Here is an 11,965-nt window from a genome sequence, read left to right as displayed (position 1 = left end):
AATTCAACAAAGTTTCAATACAGTGGCCAACCACAGATGTCTAAAATATTAATTAGGGGCTTGACAAAAAGATGAAAAATAAATGAGTCATTTTTTCATGGTCTTCCAGATTTTGAAGATTGTTTCATTAAATTTACATGGGAATTTCATGTGTGCACAATCTATAATGGTCCTCTTCAGGACAGTTTGTGTATGACCAGTAAAGCATTCAAATAAAACACATCAATAGTATTAAATCTCTGTTAAACTACCACTCAGAAGTAGATTAAACACGTTTTCCTCTAGAGACTAAATGCCATTCATATACATAAACAACGATAGTGAATAAATTAAGCCAACAAGTTAATCTATATATTTGTTGTTTTTTTTTAAACATTAGCCCCAGAATATTCTCTGACCTGCCCATATTCTATATGAGGAGCACATTCAACTTCAGGAACATTTGAGTGTGACACTTCAAGCTAAATTTGAGTGTGACACTTCAAGCTAAATTTTATAGCAATGAGCAAATAAAGCTCCTTTTACCTTTATTGTGTTTATTCTGAGACTTGAACAAATATGTACTTTAGAATTATTTTTTATTTAATCAGAAATAAATAAAATGTTATTAATTAAAACAAACCAAAGCAAGGAAAATTGTATGTTTTGACCTACTGTATATGATCCACTTCAGAGTATCAATATCAGTGAATGAATACGGAACATACTGAAGATTCATCCTTAAAATAATACACAAAAGAATGCTTATTGCCATAAGGAACACAAAGTACAGAGATCATTGCTTTGCCTGGAACACGGTCCGTGTTCCCATCATGCCATAGGGCTTTATGTTTACACAAACCCACAAAGCAACAATAAGATTAACATCTAAACAAACTCCTGAAAATCACTTTCTAAACACATTTTTCACAACAGAATTCTGTCACTACAAAGATATCTGTAAATAACTATAACAGGTAAATGGCTGCATTTCAGACATTTTCAAAAACTATTCAAACACACTATTTACTTGTTTTAACTTATTGCCCCATCTGAACGTAAGGGATAGTGTTAATGGATTACAAAACAGGCTGGCTGTAAAGAAATTAACTAAGTCATTCAAATTGCTTGTTGGACACAGGAAAAAAACTGCTAGTTAGAACTCAAAGCTTTTTGGTAAGACTGTCTTAGAGTTTTTAAGAAATGAATCTTAACAGTTTTTCTTTACTCAGTTCAAAATGAGATAAGCAACAGCCAAGTCTACCGTCCACATCCAAAAGTCTTATTCCACTCTTCATACAGCTCTAAGTCTTTTGATGAAACACTGGGACGTACTGTCTTCAGGGCCTCCTGGAGGTCACTGTAGAGGATTGGTCGCACCTCATCTGCACTTATAGTGGCGATGTCACTGAACTGGATGCTACGGATTGGCCCCAGTGCTGCCTCTTTACACAGCTGAGTCATGTCAGCTCCGGAGAAGCCCTCTGTAGCTGTTACCACGCTCCCCAGCTCTTGCTCACCCAGCTGGTTCTTCTCTCGAGTCATGAGGTTAGTCACTATCTGCCATCGGGCGGTGGCTTCAGGCAGCGGGATGTACAACCTCTTTGCCAGGCGTCGTCGTGCAGCCTCATCTATCTCTTGAGGGCGGTTGGTGGCACCCACCACCAGGATGCGGTCCTCGGCTGCCGTGGCTGCCCCGTCCAGTTGGACCAGGAACTCTGTCTTTATCCTACGTGATGAGTCGTGTTCGCCGTCTGTCCGCTGGGACAACAGTGAGTCAATTTCATCAATGAAAATGACAGCAGGCTGGTGGCAGCGGGCAATGGCAAACAGGGCTCTCACCATTTTTTCTCCTTCCCCCACCCACTTGGATGTAAGCGATGAAGCACTAATGCTAAAAAAGGTAGCACCTGACTGGCAAGCTATGCATTTTCCTATCAGAGTTTTTCCAGTCCCTGGGGGTCCAAACAGCAGGATGCCTTTAGGTGGACCCCGAAGGCCAGTAAATATGTCAGGTCGCAGCATGGGCCAAACCACAATCTCCTTTATGGTAGTCTTGGCAAACTCCAGGCCTGCTATGTCATCCCAGGCAACAGGAGGCCCGTGGTCCATGATCTCACTCATGATCAGCTCAATTATCTTTGGCTCAAAGTTTTTTAGACGATCATCCATCATCTGCGGTTCCTGATTGAAATCTTGGCTCGCCCCACCTTCTTCCTCCTCATGTCGTGGAATAGGTGATACAAATTTAGAAGATGCCCCTCGAGGTCTGTTAGCACCCAGAGATTTCTTAACAGTTGCTGACATGCCAGTGGTCTGACCTTTCTGGGGCTGATGGGAATGCTTTCTCTGTTGATCAACTATGAACTGCTCATGAGCCGTTTTGAAATTGCTTCCAGCTCGCGGATCGCTTCCTGCTAGACTTCCATGTTGCCCCCTGCCACCATCTCCTACATCTGGGTTGTAAAAATTCTTGCGCTTAGTAGGGTTGGAGTTAGAGAGGAGGGAGGACTGATAATTATGTGTCCCCCCTGCAGGGCCTTTGTGTCCCTGTGGAAGAACTGAAGAAGAGTGACTAAACACAGACTGCGGTCGAACTGGAGGTCGGGAGAATGAATTTGGATTACCTGAGCTGCCCTCAGAGCCTCTTGGCCTCTCTGATGTAAAATTAGTCGCAGAATTTTTGGCAGTGCTAATGTCTATTTTTTTAGGCAGTGGTGGTGCTATAGGTTTGAGCAACACAGCCTCTGTCCTGACTCCAGTTAAGGGAGCAGACAAGAGGTTTCCTCTGCTCTCTTGCCCCACACATATGTTTACATCTCCTGGTGCCACCAGGGAGCAACCTCCCCCTTCCACTGCCTGAATCATCTTCTGTACACTGGGCAGCTCCAGCACACTCTCCATGGTCAGGGACGACTCCCATTTGTTACTGTAATTTCTCTGACTGCGTGCCAGATGCAGCGCACTCTCTGCATAGTTGTTTAGCCCTTTGCGGGGGTCATCCGAGTCCAGCACTGCAGCATAGCGCTCCGAGTAGGTCCTGAGCAGGCTGGCCATGCCGGCCTGAGAGATCTCGACGCTTGCCCATGCATACTGAATGGAGAGGATGTGGGCCCGGTAGGCATCGGCCGTCTGTTCAGGTGTATAGTTGCCAGATGAAATGTCAAAGGACCTCCTCTGCCATTCGTCCAGGTGTGCACCACTCATGCCTGGCCTGCTCCAGTCTGGTGAGGGAGAGGGGACAAAAGTTATTAAAAATACATGACCTCAGGAAAAGCAAAGGCACACATCATCCCTGACCCATACACACAAAAATATGGTACCTCCTCACTTTACAATCTGTTATCTGGCATTTGACAAATGGGCTAAAACATGGTTTATGTTATAGTAGCAGAGGCTGAGGTCTCATGACATTTAGCCAACAGTATGGATCGAACTCTAATCAAGCCGGATCCCACCATTAGCATCTTATTTGAGTAGCATTTTCTTATGAGAGCTGGTTAATAAACTCTTCTTTGAAACTCTTCCATTTTAAAAAGCACGCATTGTTAGTCTAAATGACCCCGCTGAGATTACCTACATCAAGGTTCCTTTTCTCAGCGTTGACAAAGCTCCCTAAGACAACAATATACTACCAATGAGTACTAATTTAAATGATTAGAAAATAACTTTCTTACGCCACTGTATGTGCAATTAGACTTCATATATAATTGAATGGGTATGTAGCTGCTGTACTAGAGGGATGTTGTCTGGCAATGCTGCTGCAGTGACCTACAATTAAGGGTATATCATTCATTTACCGGGAAGGTAAAGCTTAGTGAGCTGGTAAACAACCTATAGACAGGACGTACTACATGCTACAGACATTAACGTTAAGTACTCACTAAACATTATCCACACAACGCAACAGGTATCGATACTAAGGATGAGAGACATCACTTACTTTTTACGGTATTATGACAGAAACATGTAGATGCTGCACGACAAGCAAAAGTTTTATGCCGCTTGCGCAAACTCCCGCCACTTGTTTCTGCTGTACTAAGACGACTTCCTGCTACGTTCCAATTCGTTTTTTTTAGAACCGATACATATGTATTTCACCATTTCTTTCACCACATTTAGAAACTCAGCTAAAACAGTCCTAACGTTATCTTTAATCTATTAACAAAAAGTCAATCTCGGAGTAAAATCAGAGAACACCAAAGAGCTCAGCCAGAGCAAATTAATTGTTTAAAAATATGGGAGCGCGGCCCATGAATTGTTACAACTAGGGAGTGCTCCATTTATTCTCCAGGGTTGCCGAGAGAGCGGTCACTGGGTTAATGCTGCGTTAACAGCGTAACGAGACTTGATAATTAATCAGAAAAGACGCGGCCCTTTACCTAGATTGAGAAACTTCTTCTTGTGTTTAAAAGTTTTCTCTGCACCTTGATTTCAACAGTAGGTAAAGGTTGTTGTGAGGTGTAGGTCGCCATCTTGTGGCCTCAAACACAAAACAAATTTAAGTAAAGAGTCGCTATATCGTGTTGCACTCTGGGAAATGATGTACTGATGGTATTGAAATTCACTCTTTCACTGGATTGCAAAATAAATTATATGCAATTAAACAATACGTTAACATAACTCGCAGCTTCAGTTATGTTCAGTTACATTTGAGGAAAAGGAAACCGTTAAACAACAACATTCTGTTATATCCGGGCGGGTATAAACTACAATAACCACAACCGTAGAGCTTTTTGTTTATGCTGTCGACAGTGGATGACAGCGGCTGCAAAGCTTGGGAAAAGCATACGCCGCCGGTGGGCTAATGGTGTGCCTTTGTGCTATTGCTATTTAGCTAACTGGGTAGATATTTCGCATTATTTGATTGAAGTCTCTGTCTTTGAGTAGGAACATCAGAAAAGTTGGAAAACTCGTCCCAGTTCGCAGTCTGTTTGCTATCGGTAATCAGGAGGCGGGATGTAAATTAATCCAGACGGGACCAGCCCTAGGAGCCGGTAGCAGCAGTCAGTCACACCCTTGTCTGGATTACTGAAGGACCTCTGTCTGTGGAATAACATAGAAACGCTTCCCATTAACATGTTATGATGTTTCATGTAAATCAATATTAGCCTAAGAATTGTAAATAGGAGCTTCAGAGCAATAGTGTGATTTAGCAAACTGAAAAGTGTGGACTGTATATGACTGACTCATCATCATGGCTGGGACCGAGGAGATAACCCTGAACAGTCCGTCTGCTGCTGTGACAACTAGATAGCCTCATAAACTAGCTAGTAAGATAAGTAATTTACACATTCAATCCTTTATATTCTACTTCACCTCGTAGTTAGATTGGCATTATGAATTCTCCGATGTACACTTTTGTCACCCGTGATGACAACAGTACTGTATATGCAGAAGTTTCCAAAATCCTCCTTGCAACTGGTCAGTGGAAGAGGCTAAAAAGAGACAATCCCAGATTCAACCTTATGCTTGGTGAACGGAACAGACTGCCCTTTGGACGTCTAGGTAAATTTTGGTCCTTTATATATATGATATATATGCAGAAAGAGAAGTCTGTGTGTGCTACAACTGATGTACATCCACTCAGGACGAGACAGTTGCTATGACTCTGCATGGCTGCATGTTCCAGCATCCTGTGAAATTATTTTGTCTCTGATAGATGTGCAGTCAGGATTCTGCCAGTGTGCACATTTGGGTATTTTAATTAATTTTAAGTGTCATCACTTGAACTTTACAGGTCATGAGCCAGGACTGGTGCAGCTGGTGAATTACTACAGAGGAGCAGACAAGCTTTGCAGAAAGGCGTCGTTGGTCAAGTGTGTAACTGTCTTTTTAAACAGAAAATACATATCTTTGTTTTGTTATATTTCATGTTAATAGTGCACTTTTCAACAAATTATTCAAAGGGGTTGCATTAGCTGACCATTTCCCTTCTTTACCATTAGGCTAATAAAGACCAGCCCAGAACTGTCTGACTCTCAGAACTGGTTCCCAGAATCCTACATCATTTATCCCACTAACCTCAACACCCCTGTTGCTCCAGCCACCAATGGCATTAGCCATTTAAAGAACAACCCCAAAACGGATGAACGGGAAGTGTTTTTGGCCTCCTATCTTACTAAAAAAGACAGCGGGGAAGGCACAGTATGGATAGCCAAGTCTTCAGCTGGAGCTAAAGGTAAAAGTTATTAACCTGTTTAAATCCAAGATACAAGTTGATCAAGCTAGTCATAAATTTCCCCTTCAGTAGCTTCTAAATTATATTAACTTCAATCAAAAAGATAACATACTATTTCTAAGCTGTACTGAAATGTTGAACCAAGGCAACCATTTCCTTTAGCAGAGCTAAACTCTCCTTTTCTCTATATGATTTACTAATTTGTGTGTAATGATAAACTGATTTATAATAAATGATTTCAAACTGATTTATAATTGTATATTAAGGATGTGGTAGATGGCATCTTTGGCAGCTTAGCATAATTCTTTTTTTTTAACCACAACAGGTGCTGGCATTTTGATATCCCATGATGCTAATCAGCTGCTGGAGCACATAGATAATCAGGGACAGGTTCATGTGATTCAGAAGTACCTGGAGAAACCTCTGCTTCTGGAGCCAGGACACCGGAAGTTTGACATAAGGCAAGTCTTTTATGTTTAACACAAACATACAGAGAATGTGCTTATTTGTCTGAACACTGTAACCGAGGCTCTAATTGGAAATACTATGTTATTGCTAGGAGCTGGGTGCTAGTGGACCATCAGTACAACATCTATTTATACCGGGAGGGTGTGCTGCGTACTTCCTCAGAGCCCTACAACAGCTCTGACCTCCAGGACATGACCAGCCACTTGACCAATCACTGCATCCAGAAAGAGCATTCCCAGAACTATGGACGATATGAGGAGGGGAACGAGATGTTCTTTGATGAATTCAGGCTGTACCTGCTGAACACTCACAATGTTGCCCTGGAGACCACCATATTACCTCAGATCAAACAGATCATAAAGTAGGTCCCTTTGCATTTTGCCACTGTTTTTATGTTTGGATCTTATAAAATCGAAAGCATAGCCTGTCATTCACATCTCACACATGTCACATCATCTTAAAGTTTATATACCATTTTGTACTGTATCCCACTCAAAAAAAACCCACATATCATGGCATATCTGCGTCGTCAAAGACACAACTGACTGAATTGTCTAGTCAAATCTGTTGACAGTTTTAGTAAATAACATATTCTTGTTCATGTTGCCTCAAGGTCAACATTTTAGTCTTCCAGATTAATGGATACAAACAAGAGAAACTTTGTTGTTGTTTGACAACGTTGTTAAGCCTCTAATGTCAGCTTTTAAAAAGATCCTTACCAGTCCATAGCATTCAATCAGACAATTCAATCATCATTGTGGAACTAAGAAAGAAATGTTGCCTAACAACGAAAACAAAGTATCAACATGAATAATTTGCCATGCTAGTTAGCTTTCAAATTCAAGGTTACTTTAAGCCTCACAGAGCCGCTCGCATGGCTGTAGACCCCAAGTCTTACTAACCGGAATATTATTGAGAACATTTTAAAATAAATATTTTTATATTTATGTCTGACTTCTGACTGTTGTTAAACATTGTAGCCATTTATTATCCGTTTTTATTATCAAGAAAGAAAAGCAAATACAGCAAAGCAGTATTATTAGTACACATGTAGTGTTTAATATTAGTAATAGATAAACATTTGAAGTAGAGGCTAGGGTGGGAGTCGAACCTGGAGCCGCTGCATCGAGGACTGTAGCCTTCATACATGAGCCGCCAATTTAACCGCTGAGCTAAACCAGCTCCTGGGAGGAGGCATTTTTATTGTGCAATTTATTTTCAAATAGCAGTAGAGGTCTGTAATGGTCTGTAATGTCTGTTTATTTTCCTATTTGTTAAAGCCTGAAATGTTCCTAATGTATGGTTTCACATGTTTGTACTGACAATCATGACATGACATGAAGTTGTTTGGGTGTTTTATCAACAGCCAGGTTACTGAAAAATAATTAGCTGTCTGCTTTCACAGGTCATGTCTGACGTGTATTGAACCGACGATCAGCACCAAGCACCTGTCCTACCAGAGCTTCCAGCTCTTTGGATTTGATTTCATGTTGGACCAGAGCTTCAAAGTGTGGCTCATTGAGATCAATGGGGCTCCAGCCTGTGCACAGTTAGTAGCATTCAGCTCATTATTCATGCGTTTCTTTCTTAGCATCCTGTTCAGTTTTACTTGACTTTTACAACTGTTTTCTGCCTCTAGAAATTTTACAGCTGTGTCTTGTATTTATATCTTTTGCTCCAACCTACATTTTGACAAATGTTTTTTTGCTTGTGTTTATAATATAGGGGGAAAAGCTTCTATTTATATTCCTTATTATCTAAAAGTCTCTGAGGTGAGATGTTGAAGTATAAATAGGTTGTTTGTCTTCCAGGGAGGGTCAGAGTCGGCTTCAAAAACATTACCATTAGTTAAAAGCTAAAAACTAGAGTAGAAAGAATTTTGTTCCTCATGAATTTTTATTTTGGGAACAATGACTCATAAATGAACATGGAGTTTTAAAATGCCATGTTATTATGCAAATTAAATTCCTAAGCTACTGTAGATTTAATGTCTAGTGCAACGTCACTGCCAGTTGTGGGTTGGGACTGTTTACATATAGACCTTGTTTAAACTCGGTCAGTAACACAAGTGTGATGCCAAGTTGGCTCTTCTGTTTTCCCTCTCTCCTTCAGGAAACTATATCCAGAGCTGTGTCAAGGTATCGTTGATGTGGCCGTTTCCAGTGTCTTTACTCTCAACAGTGGCTGTGACTCCTCATCTGCTTCTTCTTCACCATATTCCTCTTCCCCATCCTCCACTTTCACCACCAATTCCTGCTCCTCTCCCAAACTGAGAGCGCCCCTTCACATGGGCCCTTTCACTCGACTGTAAGCGCACAAATCTTACCGCATCTCCACCTTATTAGAAGCTTCTTCCATGCTCTCCTAAACTCTCTACCTGAGAAGTAGCACATGCCAGCCAGCCAAGCCTTTATTTGTACCTGTGCTTTTACGCCTGGAGGGGGTCTTTCTTTCTAAGAAAATTACTGAACTGCAGAAATGATCTCAGTTCTATTGATGATGCATACTATAATTATTATGAGGATGGTTATGCACCGATCAACAAACTTTTTGGGAGTTTCTGAATGAGAAAAAAAGTCCCTTCCATCTCAGTTCAACCACCAGTTTCTCCCCAAACAGATCAATGGAGGTCTAAAAGATGCAGAGACGCTCCAACTGAGACTGTAGTGCCTTACATTTCCAGCCACGCTCCCTTAAAAAGACTGCCACTTAGCATACTCTTTTTCTGTGACTTTTACTTACCTATAAGCCTTTGCACTGTTGCTGAAAAAAAAAAAGCCCATGCGTTTATGGTCCACAAGTATTAGCATAAAACACATTCTTGATATTTGAGATCTCAGTAGATTTGCTTAATTTAAAAAAACATTTTTCTCATCAGACACTTAAAAAAAAATCTTTTTAAAGACTGGCCTTGAGATCAACATTGCCCTTACCTTGACGAAGTGGAGACAACATATTATATTCAGGGCAGCTGGGTAGGATATGTGAACAAGGAGACCGTCCATCATGTGGTAAACTCAGGTGTAAGTCTGCGTTTACTGGCTCTGTATGGCAGAGGATAGAGAAAAGAAAACACCAAAAAAAGGTAAGGTAAATAAGTATTAGCTTATTAATCCTCTCTGAAGAGATTCTTAACAAAATAGTCCAGCTGAAGACACTCTGTTTTCATTTGTTATTTCAGAGAGCATGTTTGTTTGAAAGCATGTAGTAGTATGCATCCTAATTGAAGTCCCCCAGAACCTTCTGCCTTAGTTTGTAAAGAGCTGCCCTAATGTCTGTGTTTTAAATGATTAATGAAAAGATAGACTGACATTGTAAAGTGTTTCCAACAAGTGTGCCGATTATGTTTTCAAACTGTTAAAATGAAAGTAGATTGTACAAAGAGTGTTATTGATTATTAACAACATTGAAGACCCCATGAAATCAAACTGATTAAATAAACGTGTAGATAAGACTTTAGAGTGGAAAAAAATATAAAAACATATGTACGTCCTACTTCATACCTACACTAGTCTAATAAAATACCAATAAGTCAATGTATTTTTATTTGTATTGAGTGAAATCACAAAAGAGTAATTTCATGACATAACGTATAGAGCAAGTCTTGACCATTTTATAATAATGTGTCAAATGTGTTTTTGGCAAAGGAAAGTCAGTCACAGGTTTTTATCTCGTCACTGCCTCTTCAGTTACTGCTGCTGTTTGATCATGTCACTGTTTGAAACACTTTTACACTCTTTGTTTTTGTTTTAATCGGAGTTGAATTTCATGAATGACTGTATTTTTTGTTTCATGGGGTCCTTAAAATATTTAATTTTTTTCATTGTTGACTTAATCTCTTGTGAATAGTTGACATCTTTGAATTAATTGTCTGAGAAGACGTGTTTTGAAAACTGCTTTATGTAACTGTTGGGACTGTTTGTTAGAACAATATTTAGTTTTCCTGTATAAATGTATCTTTAAATTAGGTACAAATTGATGACAGTTGCATGTTTGGTAGTTGTTTCAACTGTTGTGTGTCCAGGGGCTCATTTTAAAGAATATGTTTTTTAGGAGGTCTAGATGCTGTTACTCTCATAATGTTTCTAATCTCTGCTGTTCCTCTATATTTAGCAAAGTTCAAATGTTTGATTCCCATGTGGTGACCAAAAGAAGTTTAGGGACACCATCAGAGGATTTATTTCTGTTTTTAATAACTGTATATTTGTCTTTACCAGATGACTCTGGGAAATAAGATATGCAAGTGACTGAAGGTCAGAAATATGGAAATGTTACAGAGCAGGTTACACTGTGAAAGTTGAACCGTTTTACTGAAGGAATACTGTAAATGAATCCCTGTAACTAAGAACATATTATAAATCCATTTCTGTGATGTATTACAGAGCCCTGCTGTAGCTGAAATTATGTTTGAAAGTTAAGAAGGATAGTAATGTTGTAGGAAATTGGTAATTATATTATGATTGTATAGGCAAATGGGTTACAAGTGTTTGCTGATTTATGAAGTATCAAAAACAAACTATCAGTATTTATTTCATTCAATTTGTAGGTAAATAACCTTTCCATTAAAGGGAAGGGTGCCTTAGAGGGAATTGCATATTGATAACAGGAAGCAATGGACCTCCAGCATTTAAATGCACCTTTATTTGTCTGTGCAAACTAAATTGAATTAGCTTCACTCCCTGTTTGAATTTAATGATGTCATTTCCTCTCATCCTCAGAGTTATTTGCACACCAGACTTAGTTTCACATTTTTTCAGTATTTCCTTATCTTACCAAAGACCAAATTCATGCTGTATTTTCATTGTAAAATGTCAATGTTTGTAGTTGTTAAAATCTGGACATTTCACATTAATTGGACAACATGATCCAAAAGCAAGTGTACTATTCAGAGGAATGTCAGTGCTGTGTTTTTGTAGCTGATGTTTTTTTTCTTTTCAAAAATCTTGCATGAACATTTGTCTTTATCAGAAATAGTAATACTAAAATTAAAAAACCTTACTATCAACCAGCTTCTGTCATGTGTAAATTATTGCTTAAAATGGTCCATTTGATATCCTCCTCATTCTAGTCATTCTAGTCTTAACACAACTCCATACGAGGCGCAGGGATGAAATTGATAACCAAAACAATAAATAAATAGATAAATATACATTTGTATATGTGTGTATATACTGTATATATAGCTTCATATATACCTACCATAGTGTATATACCTACATTACGGAATCCCTAAGTGGACTGGCACCGACACATTTTATTTACTCCATTTTCCCTTGATAACGAGTTAATCTCAGCTGTTTACTCGAGATCTCAACTTATTTTTCTCGTTATATCAGA

The 11,965-nt window shown here is 39.4% G+C and overlaps 2 protein-coding genes across 2 annotated transcripts; one reads left to right on the top strand and one right to left on the bottom strand.

The window, feature by feature from the left end:
• Positions 1-632: 632 nt before the first annotated feature.
• fignl1 (fidgetin-like 1) lies at positions 633-4,003 on the bottom strand. The gene is made up of 2 exons (XM_069658987.1): positions 3,923-4,003; positions 633-3,203 (listed from the first exon to the last, which is right to left on the bottom strand). The coding sequence occupies exon 2, from the start codon at positions 3,184-3,186 to the stop codon at positions 1,240-1,242; it is 1,947 nt and encodes a 648-aa protein (XP_069515088.1). The 5' UTR covers positions 3,187-3,203; positions 3,923-4,003; the 3' UTR covers positions 633-1,239.
• Positions 4,004-4,757: 754 nt separating this feature from the next.
• On the top strand, positions 4,758-11,636 carry ttl (tubulin tyrosine ligase). The gene is made up of 7 exons (XM_069658666.1): positions 4,758-5,487; positions 5,720-5,798; positions 5,928-6,160; positions 6,486-6,621; positions 6,720-6,989; positions 8,034-8,177; positions 8,741-11,636. Exons 1-7 carry the CDS (start codon positions 5,319-5,321, stop codon positions 8,937-8,939), a joined length of 1,230 nt encoding a protein of 409 aa, XP_069514767.1. The 5' UTR covers positions 4,758-5,318; the 3' UTR covers positions 8,940-11,636.
• Positions 11,637-11,965: the final 329 nt, after the last annotated feature.

Source organism: Semicossyphus pulcher, unplaced genomic scaffold (assembly GCF_022749685.1).
Source record: "Semicossyphus pulcher isolate SPU_LCO1_2020_fin unplaced genomic scaffold, fSemPul1.0.p SCAF_12, whole genome shotgun sequence".
Classification (NCBI taxonomy): Eukaryota; Metazoa; Chordata; class Actinopteri; order Labriformes; family Labridae; genus Semicossyphus; species Semicossyphus pulcher.
Note: the sequence above shows the minus strand (reverse complement) of the source record. Positions and strands in the feature narration are given on the sequence as shown.

Bases quoted from the DNA above. Each gene is read 5' to 3' on its own strand.
- ttl (XM_069658666.1), top strand. From the start codon at position 5,319: ATGAATTCTCCGATGTACACTTTTGTCACCCGTGATGACAACAGTACT. The intron at 5,799-5,927 runs GTGTGTAACTGT...CTTTACCATTAG, and splicing joins AGAAAGGCGTCGTTGGTCAA to GCTAATAAAGACCAGCCCAG. The intron at 6,161-6,485 runs GTAAAAGTTATT...TAACCACAACAG, and splicing joins GTCTTCAGCTGGAGCTAAAG to GTGCTGGCATTTTGATATCC.
- fignl1 (XM_069658987.1), bottom strand. From the start codon at position 3,186: ATGAGTGGTGCACACCTGGACGAATGGCAGAGGAGGTCCTTTGACATT.